Source organism: Anolis sagrei, chromosome 6, assembly GCF_037176765.1.
Source record: "Anolis sagrei isolate rAnoSag1 chromosome 6, rAnoSag1.mat, whole genome shotgun sequence".
Lineage (NCBI taxonomy): Eukaryota > Metazoa > Chordata > Lepidosauria > Squamata > Dactyloidae > Anolis > Anolis sagrei.
Window position 1 is genome coordinate 76235506 of NC_090026.1, and position 27308 is coordinate 76262813.

The 27308-nt window shown below is 39.9% G+C and overlaps 1 protein-coding gene across 6 annotated transcripts in view; it reads right to left on the reverse strand.

Annotated features, from left to right (window-relative positions):
- TRAK1 (trafficking kinesin protein 1) overlaps positions 1-27308 on the reverse strand; it is a 118862-nt gene that overhangs the window by 60341 nt on the left and 31213 nt on the right. For 3 of the 6 annotated variants that reach the window (XM_060781767.2, XM_060781765.2, XM_067470203.1), the window contains exon 2: positions 25249-25443. Coding sequence is in view for 2 of the 6 variants with exons in the window: in XM_060781760.2 (XP_060637743.2) it covers positions 13799-13862 (64 nt within the window). In the remaining 4 variants the exon portion in view is untranslated. Of the gene's footprint in view, positions 1-2031; positions 2135-13798; positions 14221-25248; positions 25444-27308 lie in introns of those variants that run through there. The other 3 variants (XM_060781760.2, XM_060781764.2, XM_060781763.2) reach the window with 3 other exon arrangements.

Here is a 27308-nt window from a genome sequence, read left to right on the forward strand (position 1 = left end):
TAAATTATCACTACAGTTTTAAGAATGCAAGTTGCAGCCTGAATTTTTAAAGATAGACTCACAGTGGGCATTACACTTTTGTATGGCCAGCACTTAGTAAAAAATGTTAAAGCAAAGGTATTTTAGGGCATAGAACAAAAAAAAATAAATAAGATTTTTTAAATATTATCGATTTTTTAAAGAACACAGAATACATTTTTCTTTGGGAAAAGATGATGTATGAAATAGTTCTAAAGCAGGCATGGGCAAATTTCAGCTCTCTGTGTATTTTGGACTTCAACTCCCACAATTTCTAACAACCTATCAGCTGTTAGGAATTGTGGGAGTTGAAGTCCAAAACACCTGGAGGGGTGAAGTTTGCCCATGCCTGTTCTAAAGTGACATCGTGATCCACATGCATCCTTCAATACTGTTATACAATACATCCTTGCAAATCTTGTTAATTATGGCTTGTTGATAAACAACTTTTAAGTATGCTAAAGCTATCCTGGGGGAACCCCAGTGGTGCAGAGGGTTAAACCACTGAGCTGCTAAACTTGTTGACCGAAAGGTCACTGGTTCGAATCTGGGGAGCAGCATAAGCTTCCGCTGACATTCCCAGCTTCTGCCAATCAAAAACATTCAAATGTGAGTAGATCAATACGTACTGCTGGGGCGGGAGGTAATGGCGCTCCAAGCAGTCATGCTGGCCACATGACCTTGGAGGTGTCTACAGACAATGCCAGCTCTTCAGCTTAGAAATGGAGATGAGCACCAATCCCCAGAGTCAGACACGATTGGACTTATTATCAGGGGGAAACCTTTATTATTATTATTAATTATTATTATTATTAACTTTATTTGTACCCCGCTAGCATCTCCCGGAGGACTCGATGCGGCTTACAAAGGCCAAGGCCTCAAAACACAACATAACAATACATAACTTAAAGCAAATCAAAAACAATTAAAGCAAATTTTAAAAACACCAAAGCAATAAAATGGTACACCAAGACACAATAATACTGGGCCGGGCCAGAGTAATGGGTACAGATTAAAAGTGCTGATGTGACAGGAGGTATGTAAGATTTTTGGGTAAGCGCAGTGTGCCAGCAATCTTAATTTCTACTAAAGTGCTTCTGGGACTTGTTGTTGGAGTTTACCTTTACCTTATAAAGCTATCCTGGCTTTGCATTGATGGGAATATGAAAGAAAAGGGACTGGAGGGAGAAAGTGCACACCTTTGTATTTCCCTGGTGGTTTAAGGATAGGTCCTGATTTGTCTTCATCAGAAAGCCCCCAGTGGTGCAATGGGTTAAACTGCTGACCGAAAGGTTGGTGGTTCAAATCTGGGGAGTGGGGTGAGCTCCCGTTTGTCAGCTCCAGTTTCTCATGCAGGAAGCCTTTCATAGGATGGGAAAAAAATCTGGGTGTTCCCTGGGCAACGTCCTTGCAGACAGCTAATCCTCTCACACCAGAAACGACTTGCAGTTTCTCAAGTTGCATCTGACATGAAAAAAAATCAGAAAGAGGCACCAAAGAGGAAGAAGGGAGAGTGCTAATTTTTACTTGTATGATTTGTTCCTAGGTTTGCCAGATCTCAGGGTCCATGCCCTCATTCCCTTTTCTTAGAATGATGGGGAAGAATCTCACTGCAAGAGCAATGCCTTGAAAAGTAAATATATATATTATCCACAATATGAGCTGTGTTATCTGTGGGATACTTGAAACAATAGGTAATAGCAAACATTATATTTTGACTAGACTTGGGCCAGAAGCATATCTGTCCTACTTTAAATTCTGCATGCAAGTACGGATGTGTTGAACTCAAGGTTGCAACAGATAAGGATGAGACAGAAGTACAGCAATAAGCCAAAATCTTTGGGAGGAAAGCTTGCCTGGGAGGTTTCCTGTGTAAGAAGGGATGCTTAGAAGAGAAGTCCACTCCAGTGATGAGAGCCAGTCCAAGGGTCAAGTTTTCAAGCATCTGAACAACATGCCAGGGATCAGACACTTGTCACCAATTAAGAAAAATTGATTCAAACTGCTACTTACATTGGCTGCAGCTAGCTGCCTCCAACTAGGATGATTTCTTCTTTTGTTTGGGGAAAAGCGTCCTTGAAAGTCTTTGTGCTGTTCGAATAAACAACAAACAGCCACTCCGCTTGCTGAGTTCAAGGGCTCAGAGGCAATGTCTCATCAGCTTCAACTGATTCTTGACATGGTGAATCCTGACACTCCCAGGTACATGGCGGACACTCCCCACATTCTTCTTCCTAAGGGTGACACTCCCCAGGTCCAGCCTTGTCTTTCTGAATCAGAAATCTGGGTCCTTACAATACCAAAAAAATAGCACTGAAAGACCTAGAGATGTCCAGAAACACTTCAGAAGACAAGGTTTTTGGAAGTATGGTTAAATGAAATCATGAATATCCAATCTGTCAATAGTGTACTCCTAATTAGTTGGTCTTGATTTTTTTTTTTGAATGGCATTATGCGAGGGTTGAATTAAAAGTAATGCCTCTACCGTCGTTACTTGGATTTGGATGGGAATATTTTAATAAATCAAACGCAGAAATAATCCTTAGAATGTGCTCTTTAACTACCATCATTTACTTTTCCACATAATCACCAGACAATTAGATACATTTCTGCCAACGATGAACAAGTTTTCTGAAGCTGTAATGGAATAAGTTGACTGTTTCTGCAAGCAGCTTCTCACAGTTCTCTCATCTTGGGTACCCATCGTGCACAGATCTTCTGATAGCCAAGCAAAGCAATAATGTGACCCACATGTTCTTATGAAATACTGATAATGCTTGAAATTTCTCTCTGAGTGATACGACGATTGTCCTGAATCAATCTGTCAACCTTTTGCTTGTGAAACTTGGTGGTTGCTGTAACAGGACGTCCAACTCTTTGTTTGTCATACAAGTCAGATGTTCCCACCTCAACATCTTTAAACGTACTTGGCCAATGACACACAGTACTCACATCAATGCGATCACCATAAATAGTTTGGATTTTCTGATTAATCTCCTTTGGGGTGACAACTTCTGCTGTCAAGAATTCAATAACTGCACGTTGCTTAAGTCGCATTGACCAACCGTCTGCGCAGGGTTCCATACTTTGCACTTCAACAACACAACCATTCAATGCCAAAATGAAGCTGTAGAGAAGAGTCTATTGAACAAGCCAGTACTTGCCGCACACCAGTACTGCCATCTGCTGAGGAGTTACAAAGGTGGAGACATTACTTTTCATTCAACCCTCGTAGAACCACCAGAGCATGTTCATATGGCATCACAAGGGATCATTTCTAGGGTTCACATTTTGGCTTTGAAATCTTAGACTTGAGAGAGTCCTGTCATGGAGCCCTTATTTGTTCTAGGGAGGTTAGTTTTTTGTTTTGTTTTTTTGGGCTGTTTTATGTTTTCATCTTTGGACTATATTGCAATGAGTATTTAACATTTTTCATGGAATTGTTGATATATATATATATATTTAAAAACTTTGTAGTAAATAGGTTTCCAATGTAATTCTTAACTTGATGTGAATCGCCTTGGGTCTCTTCTTGGGAGAAAGATGAGATACAATAAAACAAAGTAAAAAAATAAAAATGGAATGGCTCATATGGAAACTAAATCAACATTTCACTTCTGAGTAGATTGACAAAGAACTGTAGTATAAAACAGGCAAGTCCTACACTAACAGGAAAACAATATTTCAAAATTATATTATATGTGGAAATTAATTTATTCTAAAATAAGGGATACTGTATCTAAACATACAGTAAATCATATTCCACATGATGGGTCACTTCCATGGTATTATGAGCATCGCTAACACAAGTAATCTAGAAAGTAATTAACATAGCTGCTTCCCATAAATGGCATAACCAAGTCTGCACCCTGACATCTCTAATTGGACATAATGATAAGAAATAACCAATTAGGAAGGTTTGGATTCAAGAGCTACTTAAGTAGGTCCAAGGACCTGGGAAATATCAATGTGAGTTTTGACACATTTGCTCTGAAGACATCTTTGTCACATCTGATGGACTAAAAATTCTCTTTATCTGATTATTCTTTGGGTTGGCACTAAATGTTGTCAATGACATAATCAGATGTTACAGATTTACAAGCAGAGTTATAAATACAGTTTCAAACTCTTTCATTTTAAAATAATATGTATCCTGGTTTTTTTCTGAGAAAGTCAAGTCATCTTACCAAATGGATTTACAAAAATTATTTTTAAAAAATAATAAAGCCATCAATCAGAATCGTACAAGGCTGTGAGGAAAGCTGGCAATACTAAAGTTGGGTTACTGTGAGTTTTGAGGGTTGTATGGCCATGTTCCAGAAGCATTCTCTCCTGACATTTCACCCACATGTATGGCAGGCAATCCCAGAGATTGTGAGGTCTGTTGGAAACTAGGAAAATTGGGTTTATATATCTGTGGAATGTCCAGGGTTTGAGAAAGAACTTTTGCCTGTTTGAGTCAAGTGTGAATGTTGCAATTGATCACCTTAATTAGCATTTAATAGCTCTGCAGCTTCAAAGCTTGGCTGCTTCCTGCCTGGGGGAATCCTTTGTTGGGAGGCGATTAGCTGGCCCTGATTGTTTCTTGTCTGGAATTCCCCTGTTTTGGGGTGTTGTTCTTTATTTACTGTTCTGATTGAGTTTTTTTTAACTCACAACAACCTAGTGATTCTGGCCATGAAAGCCTTCGACAACACAATACTAACGTTCCTTCTTTGTTCAAATGGCTGAAATTCATGATAGCATAACCTATAATTACACATTCACAATCTTTACACAGGGAATATGCAGGGATCATAAAATTTCCCCAATCTTGACATCCAGCAGGGGGTCTATTCTCGTGTTGATTGAGATGCATGGGGTGTTTCCTCTCCCCTCCAATCTCCAATATAAGTAAGAATTGCAACAGAAATCCTGTCTCTAACTCTTGTAATAAATATTGCTTATGGAAGGAAGGAGACATCAATCTGCCGCAACCTGATTGACAAGAAAAAGGTCCACATTGGTTGCAGTGACTGCTACCTGGTATGTTTGGATTGGGAAGTCAGGCTGGGAGACACTACTTAGCTTCATAACTAAGTTAATGTACATACATGATTAAGTAGCTGGTCTACAATGTTGGCCTTCACATGATTTTGAACACCCTAACACCTTGTCCAAAAGTTAATGCTACATCAAGTTAACTAGCACTGAAATTGTTAAAGGAGAACGATAGAAGTAATTAATCTGAAAATAAACCCTGAAAGTCTACTGGCTTTTTTAAAGGGAAAAATGAGGATGTGAACTAGAAATCTCAGCTATCAAAAGTGTCTTGCACAACAGCCCAAGTACTGCTCTTTACGCTCTAAGCAAAATAATGGGATCCTTGTTTCTCTATTACTGACATATTTTCTGTTGGTCTGTGTTATTTGTTTACCACTGGCTATTTTGAGAAGTACATACAGTACTATATACATATTTTATTCACTGAAATTATAAAAAACACAACAGAGTTAACTTCCAACTATGATACTATTTCAGTCTCTCCATGGCAGAAGAAAACATCACTCACAAATCAGAATAGACACTTATCAATCATATTTGTACTCTTCTCATGAAGTTCAATGTACATCAAATTGTCCCATTTCATTTTTATGAGTGAGAGATACGTTGATTTTTCTACCAAGGAAATCTGATGACCGATTTCAGGTTGACTACAAATGTAGGAAACCCACCCCGATTCCTTCTTTGCCATTTTAGCCTCTTTCTAAGCAAAACAAAGAACAAAATATCCCTGGTCCCTGGAAAGCAGTTTTAAAGATCTGTTGCTGTCCAATTGCATAACCTGAGCACCTTCCTAACACTGTAATTTCCTGCATGAATCATGGTTTTAACTGGGCATATGACAGGTACATACAAGAGGGACTTTGAGTATTGGCACAAAGCAAGCCATTCTCCCAGCAGGTCAGACAAACAATAACGAGAACAAATGACTGTTCTTGGGCACCATGTGGTGAGGTGGGAAGAAAGGTGAGTTCATAAAATGACTTATTCAGAAACAATAACAATGAATACATTTTATTTGTTACCTGGCCCTCCTAACAATTTGAGGCAGGGTACAATAGAGTCAAAACACATCAACATACAATGCATTCAACAAAATAAGATGAAGGTAAATGTTTTCCCTTGACATTAAATCTAGTTGAATCCAATTCTGGGGGTGCTCATCTTCATTTCTAAGCTGAAGACATTGTCCATAGACATCTTCTCGGTCATGTGGCCGGCATGACTGCCTGGAGCGCCTTTACTTTCCCAGATAAGTGGTACCTATTGATCTACTCACATTTGCATTTTTTCGAACTGCTAGGTTGACAGAAACTGGAGCTAACAGCAGGAGCTCACCCTGCTCCGTGGATTTGAACCGCCGACCTTTCAGTCAGCAAGTTCCGCTACTCAGTGGTTTAAACTGCTGTGCTACCACAGTCCCTATATAACAACCCAAACACATAGTACAAAGATCAAAATACGGCGGCCATAGGCTGCAAATCCAAAACTCGTGGTTCAAAAATGACTAGATAGGCCTGCTGGAAAATATGGGTCTTCAGCTGTGTCTTAAATTTTGATAGCTGATTTAGCTGTCAGATCTCTTCTATAAAGTCATCCCACAGTCTTCGGGAGACAAATGAGAAGATTCTTTGGGTGACAATTGCCAGTTGGATTCTGGTTGGTTGAAAGAAGCATCCGAAGAGGACCTCAGGAGAAGACAATCCTGTAGGTAACTTGGACCCAAACTATGTGGAAATCTTCAGGTGTGACAATAAGTTTGAAATTCTATGTTCTTGTTGTTTATTCATTCAGTCATTTCTGACTCTTCGTGACCAACCCATACCAGAGCTCCCTGTTGACCATGGCCCCCTCCAGCTCCTTCAATGTTTTATGTTCCTATCCATCAAAAATCAAATTTGAGCATTCCCCTTATTATTAAATTAACATATGTAATACATGTAAGAGACAAAAAAAGTAGTGGAAGGAGAACAAAGTATTATAGGAAGCTGACTTTGGGGAGATAAAAACACCCTGGTCTGCTCAAACTGGAACAGATCTATAGCTACATATTCATGTGAACAGGATGTTGATAGTGCAAGGTGGAAGGGAAAAGCCCTAACCATGGTAGGGTTTAAACATGAAAGGGAGTAAAGTACATCCTGAACTCTACAGTCAAGAGCAGGTTATATTGATAAAATATAAACCCTGATTTGTTTGCTTTTTGAGGGACTAATGTTTTTAAATCAGTAAATTCCATTAGGTAGGAAGCATATTTAATAATCCTCTTATGTCTATGAGACGAAGCTTGATTCCACCTAATGTGCATTTTCAGAATGTATACCAGAACAGAGCAGCAGATTAGGTTATCATATGACCAATTAAAATTAGATATGTCCAGATTGCAGGAACCTTTTATCCAAACACTGTGGACACTAAAATATTTTCTGTATCAGGGTTCCTGGAACGCGAGGATTCTGCAAGATGTCACAAGAGGTTCTGCGAGAGATTGTGGTTAAAAATAAATGTTTTCCACACCTATAACTATAATAATTTCATATAATAATTTTATGCAGGGGTTTCCTGGTACCTGAATATTATTTTAACGTTCCTCCAAGGTAAAAGTGTGATGTTGGAGGAAAATTCTGAGAGTGCCTTGGATTGCAAGAAGATCCAACCAGTCCATACTCCAGGAAATAAAGCTGCTCACTGGAGGGAAAGATATTAGAGGCAAAGATGAAGTACTTTGGCCACATAATGAAAAGATGTGAAAGCTTGGAGAAGATAATGATGATGTAGAAAATGGAAGGAAAAAGGAAGAGGGGCCAACCAAGGGCAAGATGGATGGATTTATTTATTTACAGTATTTATATTCAGCCCTTCTCACCCCGTAGGTGACTCAGGACGGATTACAATGTACATATACATGGCAAACATTCAATGCCATAGACGCACAATATATATAGACAGACATAGAGGCAATTTAACATTCCAGCTCTTTCATGAGGGTATTCTGGCCACCAGGGGAGTTGTCCCTTCACCAACCATTTGTGGCACTGATGAAGTACTTCCTCATTCTTTGCATGCTTGCTGGAGATTTTTATGGCATCATAAATTAGTTAAATTTGCCTCCCCGCATACCCGGTACCTAAGTTTCCTACTTGACAAATGCAACTATCTTTCAGGCTGCAAAGGTCGACAGCAAGCTCCACAAATTGATCGGAAGCTCACTCTGACCCAGGATGGCTTCAAACTCATGACCTTTTGGTTAGTAGTGATCTTCATCACTGATGAAGTACTTCCTCATTCTTTGCATGCTTGCTGGAGATTTTTATGGTGTGGTAAAATAGCCTCCCTGCATAAGTGGTACCTAAATTTCCTATTTGACAGATGCAACTGTCTTTCGGGCTGCAAAGGTCGACAGCAAGCTATTCAATGTTATCCTTGAAGTGACTGGCTTGACCTTATTATTATTTATTTATTATTTATTTGACTTGTATACCGCTACTCCCAATTTGGCTCGGAGCGGTTTACAGCAGTAGATTAAAACTATACAATTAACTTTAAAATACAATAAAACAAGAACAGACATAGGAGATGGGGTGGCAATGGCCAACAGGAAGCTCTGATGTGGGCTAGTCCAAGAAGTCACGAAAAATCGGAAGCGACTGAACGAATAAACAACAACCAGGGTAAAAAGACTCATAAAGACTGCTGCATACACCAAACCTGCTGCTGGCTAGTGTGTCTCACGCAGAGCGTGCAAGACTTACTTAAATTCACTAGGTCAGGAAGGGCATCTGGGTCATGGAAAGTTTAGTAGGCTTCACCATTTGGCAAAGTGAGCTGAGCCGGGCTGTGTCATGAAGAAGGCAGCAAAAAATTCAGATACATAAAAATGATTTTCCGCATCAGTAGATACGCTGACCTTGGGGAAAACAAAACCCATCTGCTCAGCCTTGTAAAATACACTGAAGATAATTTCTGCAGGAGTAAGATGAAAGCGCTGAAGAGTAAACTTAAAACACAACTGAATTAATATCAGAAAGGCGTGGGGGGGGGGGTTAATAAGAAGGCCGTCGTTACAAAGTTCTGCTCTAGAATGGGGTCCTAAGTCAATCAGCTACCTGAAGAATAACCCAACACAGAGTTAACTGGTGCTATTAAATACCTTCACTAATCCTATCTGAACAATCAAACACAATTGTACAGACAACGACTATGGTAAACTGGAATTGGGCTATTCATTTGCGATGCCAGCAATGTAAAGCTGGCTGCCAGATCCCTCTATAGTATTCACTCACTTCTTTAAAATTTCGTTGTGTACGTGCACATAATCACATTAACAGACAGTTCCAGTGTAGTCCAGCCCACAGAGAACAGGAGCAAACAAAGTCTACCACACCTGTGTTACAGTAGCAGAACAAAGTCAAGCAAGCTATTGTGCCAAGCCACACTTTAAAGAGGAACGAAGTTCAAAACAACATGTAAATGCTAAAGCTATAGACCTAGTTTTCAGTAAAATCCACATGCCAATGAATACGACTAATTCTGAACCTTCATTACAGGAGCACTAAATTGATCCTAGAATGTGGTTATTATCTGTCAGCTTGCCACCACCACTGCCATTTTGAACTCTATAAATGTTGTATTGTAAATTTTGGGAAGAAAACAGTAAGCAGCAAGTGCATTGGCTATACAATTCAGAGAGGTGTTAATGAGGGCTGCAAAATTAAACTAATGATCAAAATCTCATGATGCCTAGACACAGTTACATAAAGCAATAATCAAAATAGCCTTTCCAAACCATTTTTAAAATCTGGTATTTTTTGTATAATAGTTGAGTACTAAATATAAATTAAATGGTGGCACAGAGGGTTAAACCACAGAGCTGCTGAATTTGATGACTGAAAGGTTGGCAGTTCGAATCCGGGGAATGGGATAAGCTCCCACTGTTAGGCCCAGCTTCTGCCAACCTAGAAGTTAAAAAAAAACATGCAAATGAGAGTAGATCAATAGGTACCCCCTTGGCAGGAACGTAACAGCGCTCCATGCAGTCATGCTAGTCACATGACCTTGGAGGTGTCTATGGACAATTCCGGCTCTTCTGCTTAGAAATGAAGATGAGCACCACTCTCCAGAGTCTGACACAACTAGACTAATGTCAGGGAAACCTTTACCTTTACTTATATGATACAGAATATACAGTTTATGGGAATGAGCTCATAGATCTTCTAACAGAGAGAAGGACAGACCCTACTATTGTTTACAGAAGGCATTTAAAATGAAAATTGCTCACTCCTTGAACTGATCTGATTTTTAAAAGGATACTTTTAAACAGAGGCTGGATGGCCATCTGTCGGGGTGCTTTGAATGCAATTTTCCTGCTTCTTGGACTGGATGGCCCATGAGGTCTCTTCCAACTGTATGATTCTATGAATGCCATAGGGAAGGGTTAACACTCATATGGTGTTTGTTTTGCTCTCTGTGCCCCTGATTCCACCTCACTTTTTGTCCTTGTGATAATTGGATTTTGAAAAATGTGGCTTGTTATGGAAACAAGAACTGGTGATAAAGCTTCAGTGGAGACATTTTTCCCCCATGACAATAACTCTTCCAAGAGTGAACATTTCCCTTCATAGGCATAGATTTTTCTCACTTCCTGATGTCTTACCCCACTTCTTAACTATGAGATGATAATAATAATAATAATAAAATGATAATAATAAACTTTATTTGTACCCCACTTGTAAGTCAGATGTTTGTAACTCGGGGACTGCTTGTAGTTCTTTTGTAGACTTCCCTTTCTTTTTCTCAGGTGCATCACAGTTTATGGGAACCAATGTGTTGGAGTGGCTCGACTGCTTGACCATACCTCTGGAGGCCAGGATTCAAATCCCACCTTGGCCATGAAAACCTATTTGATGACTCTGGCCAAGTCATACTCTTCACCTAGAAAACTCTGTAATAAGTTCACCATAGAGTCACCATAAGTCAGAAACAACTTGAAGACTCACAACAATAAACAAATCTTGCTTTTAAAAACCATCTTGTATAAATGCCTTGTATTAGCCTGCACTATTCAGCTTCTTGGTAGACTTTTGATAACATATGTATTAATTTCTTTAATCTCTCTGTCTATCTTCTTACAGTTAAGCAATTCTTGCTAGTAAACACCAAGGACAGGCTAAACAAAATTTTGCTTAAGAGATGACAACATACACTCTGGTTAGGCCAGTTTAAAACCGGACAGGTGACAATCCTACTATTTAGCCACAACTGTATTCCGCTTATATATAAGTCACACATAACAGAAAGTTCTGAAATACAAGAACGCTGTGATTGTGATAAGAAAATCAGTGGAGTAAGGTTAAATTAAGAAGGCTATTTTCCTGTACCTTATATTACAACAGTAATGTTTACTTTACTATCCATGTTGTTAATTTGTGTTCCTTATCAAGAAATCTCTTGGAAACTTGGTCAAGATCAACTTAAAGCATTTAAAGACAGACTATACATACTCATGCATAGATCTAAAAGTTTCAGTCCGAAAATCAAACCAAAAAACCTGTGTCAACTTATTCTCAGGCCAACTTGAGTACTGTAGCTTAAATTGTTTTTTTTATCAATAAAATAAACAAAGACATTAAAATCCAAACAGTTAAAAACATCAAACATTAAAAGATAATTCAAATCATAATCCAGGGCTGTTTCATTCATCGTTGTATTATTTCATCATCACTTTTTGCACTGCTCAAAGTTGACTAAAGGTTGGTCCCATAGACACGTTTTTAGTCCGTCCCCCCCACCCCTTGAAGGTCAGGAGGGAGGGGGCTGATCCAATTTTGATAGGGAGGGAGTTCCATAGACGAGGGGCCACCACCGAGAAGGCCCTGTTTGTCGTCCTCACCAACCACACCTACAAGGGAGGTGTGACTGAGAGCAGGGCCTCTCTTGACGAGCTTAAACTCCAATGTGGATCATAGAGGGAGATATGTTTAGACAGGTAAGATGGGCCAGAACAGCTTAGGGCTTTATAGGCTAAAGGCAGTACTTTGAATTGTGCTTGGGAGCAGACTGGCAGTCAGTGGAGCTGACGTAACAGGGGAGTGGTATGCTCCCAGTACGCCGCTCCAGTGAGCAGTCTGGCTACCACCCATTGGACTACTTGAAGCTTCGTAACAGTCTTCATAGGCAACCCCATGTAGAGTGCATTGCAGTATCGATTTGGGATGCAACAAGAGCATGGACCACTGTGGCCAAGTCTGGGTTTCCAAAGTACAGGCACAACTGGCACAGAAGTTTTAATTGCGCAAAAGCTCCCCTGACCACCATCAAGACCTGGGGTTCCAGGCTCAATGAATCCAGGAGAACTCCCAGGTTGCGAACCTGTATCTTCAGGGGGAGTGTAACCCCATCCAACACAGGCTGTAATCCTGTACCCTGTTCAGTCTTTCAACTGAGTACCTCTGTTTTGTCTGGATTCAATTTCAATTTGCCTTCATCCAGATCGTCACAGCTGCCAAGCACCGGTTCAGGGCCTGAACAGCCTCTTTAGCAGTAGGTAGAAAGGAGTAATAGAGTTGTACATTGTCTGCGTACAGAAGAACTCCAAAACTCAGGATGATCTCTCCCAATGTCTTAATGCAGATGTTAAACAACATGGGGGACATAGTACTCGAATATTTTAGTGGTACACTTATTTCTCCCATTTAACTAGATCACTGGAGCCCCCAGGGGCGCAATGGGTTAAACCCTTGTGCTGGCAGGACTGAAGACCGAGAGGTTGCAGGTTCGAATCCGGGGAGAGTGTGGATGAGCTCCCTCTGTGGGGACATGAGAGAAGCCTCCCACAAGGATGGTAAAATATCCGAGCGTCCACTGAGCAACAGCCTTGCAGACGGCCAATTCTCTGATACCAGAAGCGACTTTCAGTTTCTCAAGTCACTCCTGACACGGAAAAAAACCCCTAGATCACTTGAAATCCATACCTTGGCATGTAAATTCCTGATGATGATAAAATGGCTAAATCATAAATTCCCCTCTTCTATCATCATCTTACTCCCAAATAGCTATCGCCCTTTTGCATTTATGATATTGAATTGGGCCATAATATTCTGATGTCTTGGCTCTTTAAACTCTGTAGCCAAATCTGAACATTCAGATTTCCCGCAACCCATGTGGTGCAGTTTCAGTCACTCCTCCTCAGTCATGAGACTGATGAGAACATTCATGGTTATGAAAATTGACCTCACCAACCTGTCATTAGTAGAAAGTTCGAGAGGAGACAGAGTCCCCAAATGTAACATTCCTGGTGTTTTCTCATATGATTTCCTGAAACAAAGACTTCATATATGTAATTCACCTGCCTGGCTGAAAGCTTTTTCAAATATTTTATGTCATATTGCCACTATATATACTATGGTATATGCACATGATTAAACATATTTCACATCCCAAAACTGAACTGAGCAAAAGTAAAAGTATTTTGGAGTGTCAGCAGCAGAAGCAATAATGCATAATGAGCATTTTGCAGCCATTTCCTCCTGCTGAAAAGATCCCCCATCCATTCTGCTGCCACTCCCACTGGCCAAAAACCCTACATTGGAATCTATGGAAGCATGCTTCAAACATATGCTAAGAAACATTAGAAACTGTCCACCTTAGCTGCACAACCTTAGAGCCTTTTCCAAAAAAACTGCTCTAGTTAGAGGACAAATCAGTTTATATTAGAGATATTAAGAAAGCATATCATTACCATCGGTACATTCTTCATAATACCAGTCCAGCTCGTAGTAATCTGCTTCAATGAATTTCTGCATAGTCCTTGATCTCCTTGGCCAACGAAGAGGAGGAGATCTTACAGAAATGCTACAGAGGTCAAGTGAAACGCAGCCATGCTTCCCTGCCTTTACAGAACATCGGGCTGCCAAGGAGCTCAGGGGTTGCCGGCAATGAGCTGAACATCTTCAGTCGGAAACGGGGCCAAGTCAGAGACAATAAAGCAAGAAGGAAAGTGCAAAAGGGAGAGGCTGTTGAGGGAGCTGCATCAGCAGGTCTTCTGATAAAGAAGCTCCGCACAGGAGCTGGGAATGGGAGTGAGCAAAAGCATCCTATCACGAGGCTGGGGCTCTGACGTGGGAGACACACACCACCTCTTGGGGCTTCCTAACTCCTTCCTTCTCTTCTGCTCCAGTCCTCGCATCTCTTTCCGTCTAATACGTTGTCATGGAGACTGGTTGGCTCGGAAAGAGATGCGGAGATGGAGGGAGGAAATGCATTCTGCTGCTTGGGACGGGACTGGATACTGCGTGTCGCGTGAAGAAGCAAATCAGCAAAAAAATGCTTTCTATGACTTATTGCACAAAGATACACCCAAAGCTTTAGTCTGCTTCCCTAGAGCATTAGTCTTTCAAACAGGATCCGTTTCTATATTCACATCTCATCTGCAAAGGGAGGAGGGACATTCCCACACTCAGAAGTGTAGGTGGAAAAGATCCAAGCGACTGCTTCATTTTTGTCACGTGTTCATGTAATTGCGTTGATTATATTTATGATGAAGACAAAAAGAAGAGAAACGCATCCATTTGACAATAGCTCATTTTCTGCATTTGTCTCTTCTGTGAACCAGTGACCCATTTTTTTTCAGGTGCCTGAGCTACACAACAGCACAGAAAGGATTACAGCAAACTACAGCCATTTTGTACAGCATACAATATTTAGCCATTTCCACATCATCATTTTCTTGTCTTTTGAAAATTGCTTCCTTTTTCAAGGGTTTGAAGCTAGTTACTACATACCTGTGTGGCCATAAGATTTTTAGAGAGAAATAGGAATTAGCTTGGAATAAAAAGACTGAGGGAGGACATGATAGCCATGGTTAAATATCTGAAAGGATGTCACATGGAGGAGAAGGCAAGTTTGTTTTATGCTATTCTGTAGACTAGGAGATGGAACAATGGATTCAAATTACAGAAAGAAATATTCCAACTAAACATTAGGAAAAACGTCCTGACAGTAAAATCTATTTGGCAGTGGAATGTGCTGCATCAGAGTGCCTCATACGTAGAATCATAGAGTTGGAAGAGACCTCGTGGACCATCCAGTCCAACCCCCTGTCAAGAAGCAGGAAAATCACATTAAAAGCACCCCGACAGATGGCCATCCAGCCTCTGTTTAAAAGCCTCCAAAAAAGGAGACTCCACCACACTCCGGGGCAGAGAGTTCCACTGCTGAACAGCTCTCACAGTCAGGAAGTTCTTCCTAATGTTCAGGTAGAATCTCCTTTCCTGTAGTTTGAAGCCATTGTTCCGCATTCTAGTCTCCAGGGCAGCAGAAAAGAAGCTTGCTCCCTCCTCCCCGTGACTTCCTCTTACATATTTATACATGGCCATTATGTCTCCTCTCAGCCTTCTCTTCTGCAGGCTAAACATGCCCACCTCTTTAAGCCACTCCTCATAGGGCTTGTTCTCCAGACCCTTGATCATTTCAGTTGTCCTCCTCTGAACACATTCCAGCTTGTCAACATCTCCCTTCAATTGTGATGCCCAAAATTAGATACTATTCCAGGTGTGGTCTGACCAAGGCAGAATAAAGGGGTCAGCAAGTTCAACAGCTCAGTGGTTTAAACCGCTGCACCATCGCGGCCCCTCACTACCTGATAGGGGTGGTATATTGCTAGATAAATAGCCACCAGACTGGCAATAGCTTAATGTATTGTCGAAGGCTTTCATGGCTGGAATCACTCAGTTCTTGTGGGTTTTTTCGGGCTATATGGCCTTGTTCTAGAGGCATTTCTCCTGACGTTTCACCTGCATCTATGGCAAGCATCCTCAGAGGTGAGGTCTGCTGGAATCCTTTTTTCCCAGTTCCAGCAGACCTCACCTCTGAGGATGCTTGCCATAGATGCAGGCGAAACGTCAGGAGAAATGCCTCTAGAACATGGCCCTATAGCCCGAAAAAACCCACAAGAGCTGAATAGCTTAATGGACTGTAAGTATACTGTTTTAAAAATTTTATGTTTTAATGTTTGTGTTTTTAACTTTTATCATTGCTGTTTGTATTTTATATGCGGCATCAAACTATTGCCAATTGGAAGCCGCCCTGAGTCCCCCTAGGGGTTGAGAAAATGTTCTAAATAAATAAATAAAATAAATGGTAAACCCATTAAAATAATCCACCTCTGGCTTACAATCTTTTGTCCAGGAGAAAACCTTCAAAAACAGGTACACTGCCAAAGGAATCCTCTTTCTTTCCGATAATAATAATAATAACAATAACAACAACAACTTTATTTGTGTACCCCGCCTCCATCTCCCCGAAGGAACTCGGGGTGGCTCACATGGGAACAAGCCTAAGGTTCAACATAGTTAAAATATAACAACAAAATTCATAAAAACATTTCAACAATATAAAACAACCACAGAATACAATACACAGTGAACATCTAACAACCTCCAACAGTCTGAGTAGTTCTGAGTTCTTTTGAGGGGAAAAATAAATGAAACTTGCACTATTGGTTAGAAGGTGCAGAAGTATTATATCAATAAATATAAATAAAGTGGCTGATTTTAAAAAGCCATAGTGATTTGTCCAAACTATTGCTAGAACTTGTGTATCTAGGACTGCTTGTAATTATTAACATCAAACTATTTACCTCATTTATTTACTCATTTGTTTTATTTCTGTATCACCTTTCAGCCCACAAGGGCTTCCAATGCAACAAACAAATAAAAACCAATTAAAACAATACTGAGATTAAAACATTTTAAAACACATTAAAATACTCTCTTAAATCGGTCTGAAAAGCAATCCCACAATCCAGTTTCAAAACGGTTGTGAAACAGCAATATCAAATGCTGAATTCCATGCAATACAGCAATGTTCTGGTTGTCCACCTGAGGCCAAACTAACTTCCAAGGTCAAGGACTCTTACAGAGAAAGCCCTGTTACATTCACAAGATACTTCACAAGATACAAGATCACAAGATACACAGCTGGGACTCCTGTGAACATCTAATTTTTCTTTCCAGAATATTTAGTGTAGTCATCATAGTGGTTTTCTGAGGGCACCTCCTCAGCAGTCTGATGTTTAGGATGCAATAGTCCTTTAGGTATCCAGAACTACGGTACTGGACAAAATTAAGCTAATGTAACAGAGGCAACAAATAATCATTTCTATGCTGTCTTCACTGCTGCAAAGCAGATTTTAAAGTGGGTCATACCCCATACTCAGTCCATCATATCCCATGATCTACTGTTATTCTCATCATCAACCCTAAAGCTTCATTGCCTTGAACTCCTTAGAAGACAAAGGAGATGCTGCTCAAAGTAAAGGACACTTGGGAATAACTGTCAATTAAATGGGACTTCTTCCTATTCCATAGATCAACTGGGGCATCAACAGAACCAACCAACACTAGCAGATACTTCACTTCACTTTATTTCTTAATTAGTCGCTCTCCACCAAGGTGCTCCGAGCGACTTACAATCTAAAACAGCATTTACACAATATAAAAACATTCAACATAAAAACATTCAATAGTGACTATTTGGCAAATTAGATGATTACTTAAATGCACAACCAAACAGCCAAGTCTTGAGTGCCTTTACAAAAGGTCGCAACTCCAACATTGCTCTAATGTATAGAGGCAATGAGTTCCACAAAATTGGAGCATAGGTCGAAAAAGCTCTACGCCTTGTAGCTTCCAGGTGTACCTCCCTAGGGCCCGGTATGTATAGGAGATTTTCCTGGGTGGATCGAGGTGACCATTGATGGAGAAAAGGAATGAGGCGGTCCCTAAGATATAAAGGTCCTTGGCCATTTTGAGCTCTAAATGTCAGGATCAGTATCTTGTAAGAGATAGAGAATCCCCAAAAGCATTTAGGAATAATTTTGGATCCACTGGTCTCTGAAGTGGACTGTTTTAATGGGTAAACAGGTAGTGAGGGGCCGCGGTGGTGCAGCAGTTTAAACTGCTGAGCTGCAGAAATTGCTGACCGAAAGGTTAACGGTTCAAATCTGCGGAGCAGGTTGAGCTCCTGTTGTTAGCCCCAGCTTCTGTCAACCAAGCAGTCTGAAAATATGCAAATGTGAGTAGATCAATAGGTACTGCTATGGCAGGAAGGTAACGGCACTCCATGCAGTCATGCCGGCCACATGACCTTGGAAGCACCTATGGGAAACACTGCCTCTTTGGCTTAGAAATGGAGATGAGCACCACCCCAAGAGTCGGACTTGACTAGACTGAATGTCAAGGGAAAACCTTTAATTTTACCTTTATCACGTAATGAACTGTCCAGGAAAATGGGATTGTTTCAATCTTCCCATCCCTATGAGAAGAACCATCACCATGACAAGCAAAAAATCAGATCAAGGGTAGAGCCTCCTCCATGTGTAGAGTCAGATATTAATTCAGACAGGCCTATGGTTAACATGGAGGCCATGAAATCTTGGACTGGATAAGAGAGAATCAACATGGATGTTCATAAATTTGATAAATAAACTGCCTATGACAGATTCATCTTAAGGTTGCTATAAGTCAAAAACGACTTGCAGGCACACAACAAGGAAGGAATGGGGGTGGTGGGGGGGAATATAATTTATAATAATGTGCAAAAGAAAAGAGGAAGATCCCAAATGGAAGCCAAAACTTTTAAACCTCTACTTCATACTTACACTGTAGCAAAGAGGAGGACTGAAGACGCCTGGGCTTGCCTGGCTCATTCTAATGATGAGAAACAGTAGTTTTCTAGGATTCCCTGATGGCACATTGTGCCGTCAGGATTGCTGACCGATAGGTCAGTTGTCCAAATCCAGGGAGAATGGGTTGAGCTCCCTCTGTCAGCTCCAGTTCCCCATGCAGGGACATGAGAGAAGATGCCCAAAGGATAGTAAAACATCAAAAAATATCCAGTTTCCCGTACTGTTTGAATGCAATTGTATCATTTTAGTAAATGTGTCAAGTTTTCTTTGCAATTCTTTTGTAAAAACTTTGATGGAGCTAAATATTGTTTTCTAAACAATATGCATCATTCCCTTAAGCAATGGGAGCATCATTACATGCCAAGCATAAATTTGCCCTTTTAAAATGACACCTTCGTCTGCAGGAATGAAACAGTTGAAGCATGCAAAGTAAAAAGAGTGATGTTCTTATTTCTATAAACAACCCACGCCGAAATTGTGAGTTAGACTACACTCCATTTTCCAAAGCAATGAGCACAAAAATGAGTTCAGTAGGCAAAGCATATTGCTTGTTTAAGTATGAAGATAAATGCCTGAATTGTAATGTTCAGTGTCCCCTTCCATTGTCTGAAATTAGACTGGGCATCTTCTTCAGACATGGACCCGTCTTTAAAATATTCTCTTTGAAGCCAATAGTGCTAGTATCAACACTAGTAACCACAAAATGAAATAATTACTACTATTGGTATTAACAATAGGGCAATAGCAATATTCCTAGAAGGAAAAGCTTTGAATCTGGGCTGCTGTGAGTTTTTCGGGCTGTATGGACATGCTCCAGTAGCATTCTCTTGCTTGCTGAGGTGTTCCAGAGAGTATCTCTATAGATCTTAAGAAGCTGTTTCTTGATTTAAGTCATTGGCATGCTGGCTGATATCCAAACAGAAGATGGGCCAGAGATGTCAATGCCTCAGTCCTTTCATTGCTGGCTGCTACTTCTCTGTGAATATCAGGTGGTGCAATACCAGGTAAATGGTATAATTTCTCCAGTGGTGTTGGGCATAGACATAGTGTGATTATGTAGCATGTCTCCTTGAGAGCCGCATCCACTGTTTTATTCCATACTGGGCAAGTGTACTCAGCAGCAGAGTCGCAAAGCGCAATGGCAGATGTCTTCACTGTGTCTGGTTGTGACCTCCAGGTTGTGCCAGTCAGTTTTTGTATGATATTGTTTCTAGCACTCAATTTTTGCTTGATAGTCAAGCAGTGCTTCTTGTCAGAGCACAATACACAGTAACCCTCAAGTATTTTGGTGTGCTGCAATGCTCCAGTGGGATTCCGTCCCAGATAATCCTCAGAGCTCGAGATCATTGTCTGTTCTTAAGAGAAAAAGCACATGTTTGAGCTTTACATGGATTAGGAATCATCTGGTTTTCCCTGTAATAGGCAGTAAGAGCACCTAAAGCTTCGGAGAGCTTCTGTTTAATTGTTTCAAAGCTCCCTGCTTGAGTGGTGATGACAAGATTGTTAGCATAGATTAAACTCTCTGTCCCTTCTGGCAGTGGCTGATCATTTGTGTAAATGTTAAACAATGATGGAGCAAGCACACTCCCCTTCTTCTGTTTTCACCATCTGCTTCTCTGACCCTGGAACTCAACAAAGCTCCTGTTTTGTATGACTGATGAGAAATAGCAAAGAACAAAATTAGGCCAAATCTTGTATGAAGCTGAGAGTGTGCGAACTGTTGAAGGTTATCCAATGGGTTTCAATGGCTGATCTGTATTTGAATTCTATAAAGCGCCTATGTCTTAGATCAGGTTATTTGAAGGACCATATCTTTTTTTATAAAGCCATCATGGTGTAATGTTTTGAGTGTGACTCTGGAGACCAGGTTCTCAAACCTCACTGAGAAACCATGGGCAAATCACACTCTCCCACTCTCCCAGTCTCTGAACAAATCTTGCCAAGAAAAATATGTGATAAGCTTGCCATAGGTCAGAAATAACTTGAAGGCATGCAACAATATTAGAGCTCTGCTATCCTGAGAGACCCCTCCCAGGTAGGAGCAGTGGTGGCGTAATGGGTTAAACCCTTGTGCCAGCTGAATTGCTAACCTGAAGGTTGGGTTGCTGACCTGAAGGTTGCCGGTTCGAATCTGCAAGACAGGGTGAGCACCCATCTGTCAGCTCTAGCTTGTGGGGGCATGAGAGAAGCCTCCCAGCAGAATGGTAACACATCTAGGCGTCCCCTGGACAACATCTCTGTAGATGGCTAATTGAGAATAGGAGAGAGAAGGCCTTCCTAGTGGCTACTCTCAGACCTGTCCTTGTTCTCTATCACCATCTTAAAGCATTTTTATGTTGTCGGGCTATTGAAAACAGTTAAGAGTGGGCTTCCAATGCTTTTAAGTTTTGTATGTTGGGTGTGATATAAATAAACAAACAACAGCAATAACAACCCTGGTCTGCCAAAGACCTAGCTCTACATTCAAACTACTACATCATGCCAACTTTTGTCTTTTCTGCCCTGTGCCATATTCAGTGTGGCTCTTGCAGAATGGCATTCACCTTGAGATAAAAACATAACAGAGCATGCAAACAGCACAAGGGGGCATGCAAATATGCATTTGACCAAGTAAATGAACTTGTTACCAGGGAGCTGCAAAACAAGAATGTTGGCAGCCTCCCCCACTAAACGTATTCAACACAACATTATTTGAAATGCCCAACTATTTCCAAGGAGACCCTGGAGCAATGATGAGAAACAGAGATTTAATATGAATGATGTTATTTATTTATTTGTACTTAAAAATATTCTAAAACCCAAAATACATTTTTTTCAAAATATAATTGATTGTAATTTTGATTTTATTTCCCCAAGAACATGGTGGGTAGGGAGAGGTAGGTTTTTTTTATTAGTTGTGTTATTCCTCCTTCGTCACCTCAAATCAAAACAAAATCATGGATGATTAAAAATAAAAACAAAAAAATGAAAACAGAAATATTAACTCTATGAACAAAATGAACAAAATCTTGCTACCAGTATTAAAAAATGCAAAGATAACTGTTGCTTTTTGATACCAATGATATATCCATTTCAACTGGGACTTGCCAAGTGATATGTGCAAATATGCCTTTTATAACCACTGTGAAACAATTTGTCTTCAGACATTAATTGAGGTACTGAGAAAGGAAACAATGAAATCTAAACTCAATTAACAGGTATGAGGAACAGTAAACAAATCTGTCATACAATAGTATAATGTGGAAAACCATATAAAGAAATCAGGATAATATGGCATGTAATGTTAGGTAATGTGACACCCTTAAACACATTTCGGTAATTGAACCACTTGGTGTGCCAAATTACTAAATTTTCTTTTGACTAAGCTTTTCAAAAGGCAACTTCTCAATAATTTAAAGATAAAACTTGGAATTTCTCTGTTCAGGAAACAATTCTTTAAGCATTTGACTATGACTCTAGATCCCTGCTTGATCATGGAAACCAACTGGGTGAGTTTGGGCAAGTCACACTCTCTCAGCCTTTGAAGACGGCAAAAGGCAAGTATCTTCTGAACAAATTTTGTCAACAAAAGCCCATGAGAGGGTGTGCCTTCAAAAATGACTTGAAGGCACATAACCACAACAACAACAACAACAACAACAACAACAACAAGCCAAAAGCTCCAGTCCTGCACCCATATTCCGCCATTATTCTTAATATCTCACATAATCTATGCCATATATCATTACCATTAAACTGTGTCACTAATTAATCTTGCTTTATTTTGATGGTGAGAGTACAGAAACCAACAGTATAATAATAACCAGTCTGGAGGGACTCAACCAGAAATGATGATAGAAGAAATGTAACATGGGAATGTAGATTTTAAAGCCAAGCCACATTAGTTGCGATGTTTCATTCTGCAATTAGACTTCTGCAGTTACGTTGGTAGAAAACTAGGAAAATAAAAGCTTTTCAAAATTAACAAACACATAGCTTGTAGTATTGATTAATCGTTGACTTACAAAACCAAACTCTAGCAATAGTTATAAAACAAGGGTTTTAAGCTGAAACCAACACAAAGTTCTCAAAACAACATGAGCAATGTTCATGCTCCAAATTGTAGTCAGATGTTTTGATATTTTGTGGTAAATATCAGTGGCTTGTAAGCATTTAATGCAAGACAGTGACCATTCACTATCACATCTTCTTTGTTTCATAAAGACATGATGGTTTATGTTATGCACTAAACAGAGTCAAAAATAGCAAAGGACTGTAAGATTTTCTGTTGTAAAAATATGTTTTATTTCTGCAAGACTAGAAGATCAGCCCAAAAGACAGTGTGGCATTCTATCAGAAAGCCATTCATGCCCTACATCTGGCAAATCCTCATTGTGTCGCCTTGGCCAAGCCAATCTATTACTCATTACGCCAATCACTTTTTACTGTCAGTGCAGTATAAAAAACATTCACATGATCACTTATTACTAATATGTTCGTGTTTACTATTATACCATTAAAATGAAGGAAAATGCTCTCTGGCATAACAGACAAAAAATAACTCAGTTCCAAGCCTAAGCAAGCTGTCAACAAATTAGGTGCAGTAGATGAACAAAAGCAAAATTAGGCATTTGAATATAAAAAGAAAATAAGGTTGGAGTTCACAACTCCAGTAGAACTTTGGTCTGATTACGTGTTTTACACCTGCAAAACATGAACTGCTAAACAAGATAAAGTATCAAATCACAAAGGCTGTTGCAGTGACTAGGGAAAGTCCATTATGAGCCAAAAAGAGTTTGTAAGAAGTCTGGAAAAATATATAGTACTAAAGTCCTCACACAAAGAAACAAACAACAGCTAATTTTAAAACCATCCACTAAGATTTGAATGGAAAAGGGCTATTTATTAGGCTTGTTTTATTTTTTTTAAATGGTTCAAAACTTGTTTCAGATGTAGGGAGCACTGGTGGTTCAATTTGGAAGTCAATTCCAATTTTCACAGAAAAAAAATGTTCAAAACTTTTCGTAACTTCCAAGATTTCCGAATCCTTCCTTAATGGTTTGAAAGTGTTATTTCCTGTTTCATTGGGTGGTCTTTACTATGAAAGTAATTGTTTTACTCCAGAAAGGGGGGGGGGGGGGGGGAAGCAAAAGCAGGAAGTCCATCCACTGTGGTTTAAAACGCTTCCCAGGTTTGAGACCAGAAGCAAGGGAAGAGGAAAGGCAGGAAATTCACCCAGTCTGGTTTAAAACGCCTCTCAGGTTTGAGACCAGAAGCGAAGGGAGAGGAAAGGCAGGAAATCATCCTCTCTGGTTTAAAATGCTTCCCGGGCTTGAGACCAGAAGCAGAGAAAAGCTGAATAATTTCTGACTCACTTATTGCTTCATAACAGAAATGGAGGAAAAAGCTTCGGGAGGGCAACGGGACTTTCGGTTTCCTTAAAAACTTTGAAATTGCTTCAAAAAGCAAATCTTTCCCAATTTATTCCAAAATACGAAGATTCCGACTGAACCTAACCATGTCTACTTATATAAGACTAGAAAGCCTCTGTGGTTCTGGGGCTTAGTTCCCCCAAGCCGGTTCACTGTGGGATTCATGCCTTCAAAAGGTTTCCAAATGTCTTTCATATGGCCAAGATCATTACTGAAAAATATATATGAAAAAACAAATTTCATCTTGGAAGCTATTTGTCCCTATGGAACACAATGCAATGTTACCTCAAACCACATCAACACTGGAAATATAGTGCTATTCTCTTTAATGTTATTTCCCAGTGGGAACTAAATAAACTTACTACCAACCACCACACAATTAGTAGAGGCATCAAATACGTCTGCCAGTTAAGACTCTTGAAGTCAAAATATATAAAATTATTGTGGAAACTGATAGATGAAAAAAAGAAAAATAAATGTGGCAAGACCTTTAAATATGTAATTATTTAACTAAAGGGGGGAAATGGGATACTTGTTATTCAGGCAGCAATTCTATCTGTACACAAACTCTACTGGTTGTTTCAGGGTCATTCTGTTTTTGTAAATGAAATTTGCCTTCCAGAAATCCCCCTCTGCTTATGGCATTGCGTTGTAGAGACTTACTGCCAATTTAGAAGCTTTTAATTTCCAGTGAAGTCCACTAAATCTAAGCAGCTTATCTGTAAGATAGCAGCTTTAGCCACTCACCTTCTCCCTGTATCTTAAGGTCAAGCATAAAACATGAACTTGGGTGGAGACGTTTATATGCAAACAACATTCCAAATGTACTCAGTTGCAAATAAAATGTCACACGCAGCCTACAGAAGAAATGCTGTTGATTGTGCACTCTATTTGATTAAACCGTTTTCTATTAACTATGTGTGTACAAGTGCTGTCTACAGCGCAAGCAAGTGTAGATTTATGGTATCTATTACACCAGTGTTGATTTTGTTTCTTTTACAACACCTGCTACAAAGGGAAATCTGGCAAAGACATACAGATATATTTCATAGATAAGTGCAATTAAGAATAAGTGGATATGTTTGGACTTACGGAAGTATTTCAGTGTCTCTTCTATTTGCTCAGTTGTTAAGTCAATGTTAGCATCAGGAGAAATGAGAGGCGTGTGGAGCCAGTCGTCGTGATCATAACCATAGATTGTATCTGCTCTTAGCTTGTAGTGGGGCAGCTGCTCTTCCAGCAGGCTGATGATCTCAACTTCGGGAAGATCGGTACTATTGCACACATCTAGGAGAAAGAGAAAGGACAACAACATGGATATTGTTTTACATGGTGTTCCTAATAAAAATAGTCCACTTATGAGTTACTCAAAGATATTTCATTAAAATTCCATCAAATAAATTTTACCACCCAAAACAAAATATCAGTCAATGAAACAAAAGTCAGAGAGCAATATATTTCTCAAAATCATGTATATTTAGAATAAACAAAAATGAAGCTTCTGACATTTAAACCAGCCAACTTGGACTAGGATTTGGGGAGACCGAGGTTCAAATCTCTACTTAGCCATGAGTAACTTTGTGAAAGTTAAACTCCAATCCTCAGAAAAAGGCAATAGCAAAAATTCTCTGAATAAATCTTAAAGCTCTAGGATATGGTTAGACTTGAAGAGGTGACTTGTAGATATGTAACAAGAACAACAAATGTCTTCTCATCACTGTACCATAGCATAGTAAAGGTGAAGGTATCCCCTTGAGATTAAGTCTAGTAGTGTCCAACTCTGGGCATGGTGCTCATCTCCATTTCTAAGCCGTAGAGCCGGCATTGTCCGTAGACACCTCCAAGGTCATGTGGCTGGCATGACTGCATGGAGCGCCGTTACCTTCCCATTGGAGCTGTACTTATTGATCTACTCACATTTGCATGTTTTGAACTGCTAAGTTAGCAGAAGCTGGGGCTAAGAGCGGGAGTTCACCCCAAGTTCAGCCACTCATCTCCCTGTGCCAATGCATGCCCCCCTGCAATTTGATCATCTATATCAGTGGTTCTCAACCTTCCTAATGCCACGACCCCTTCATGGTGTTATGGTGACCCCCCAACCATAAAATTATGTTTGTTGCTACTTTATAACTGTCATTTTGCTGCTGTTGTGAATTGTAATGTAAATATTTGGTATGCAGGATGTACGTTCATTCACTGGGCCAAATTTGGCACAAATACCCAATACGTCCAAATTTGAATACTGGTGGGGTTGGTGGAGGGGACTGATTTTATCCTGTGGGAGTTGTAGTTGCTGGGACTTATAGTTCACCTAGAATCAAAGAGCATTCTGAACTCCACTAATGATGGAATTGAACCAAACTTGGCATACAGAACTCCCATGACCAACAGAAAATACTGGAAGGGTTGGGTGGGCATTAACCTTGAGTTTTGGAGTTGTAGTTCACCTACATCCAGAGAGCACTGTGGACTCAAACAATGATAGATCTGGGCCAAACTTGGCACGAATTCCCAGTATGCCCAAATGAGAACACTGGTGGAGTTTGGGGGAAACAGACCTTGACATTTGGGAGCTGTAGTTGCTGGGATTTATAGTTCACCTACCATCAAACAGCATTCTGAACCCAATGAATGATTGAATTGGGCCAAACTTCCCACACAGAACCTCCATGACCAACACAAAATACTGTTTTCTGATGGTCTTTGGCTACCCCTCTGCCACCCCCTCGCGACCCCTCCAGGAGTCCCGACTCCCAGGTTGAGAACCACTGATCTATATGGAGACAGGGCTTGCCCATGAGGAATCTTGTGTGGGAAAAAGAGGTAGATCTGCAATTCAAAGCTGTAGCTCATTGGAAAAAATAGTGTGGGGAAAAATGTCAAGACCTATTTAAATTTAATATAAGCAATATACATGTCTAATTTTGAAGCATGGTGAATAAGAAATCTAATGAATGAAAAATTATGTACTCCATTATCTATCATTTTAGTAATGAATTCAAAAGCATTAATAATGAACATTGTACTTATATATATATACAAAATATTCTTATTTACCCGTTTCTGGTTGTTAACTCAGAGATTATTAATGGTTGCAACTACAAAAAGAGTACATACGTATGCATACACACACACACAACAAATCATTTCTG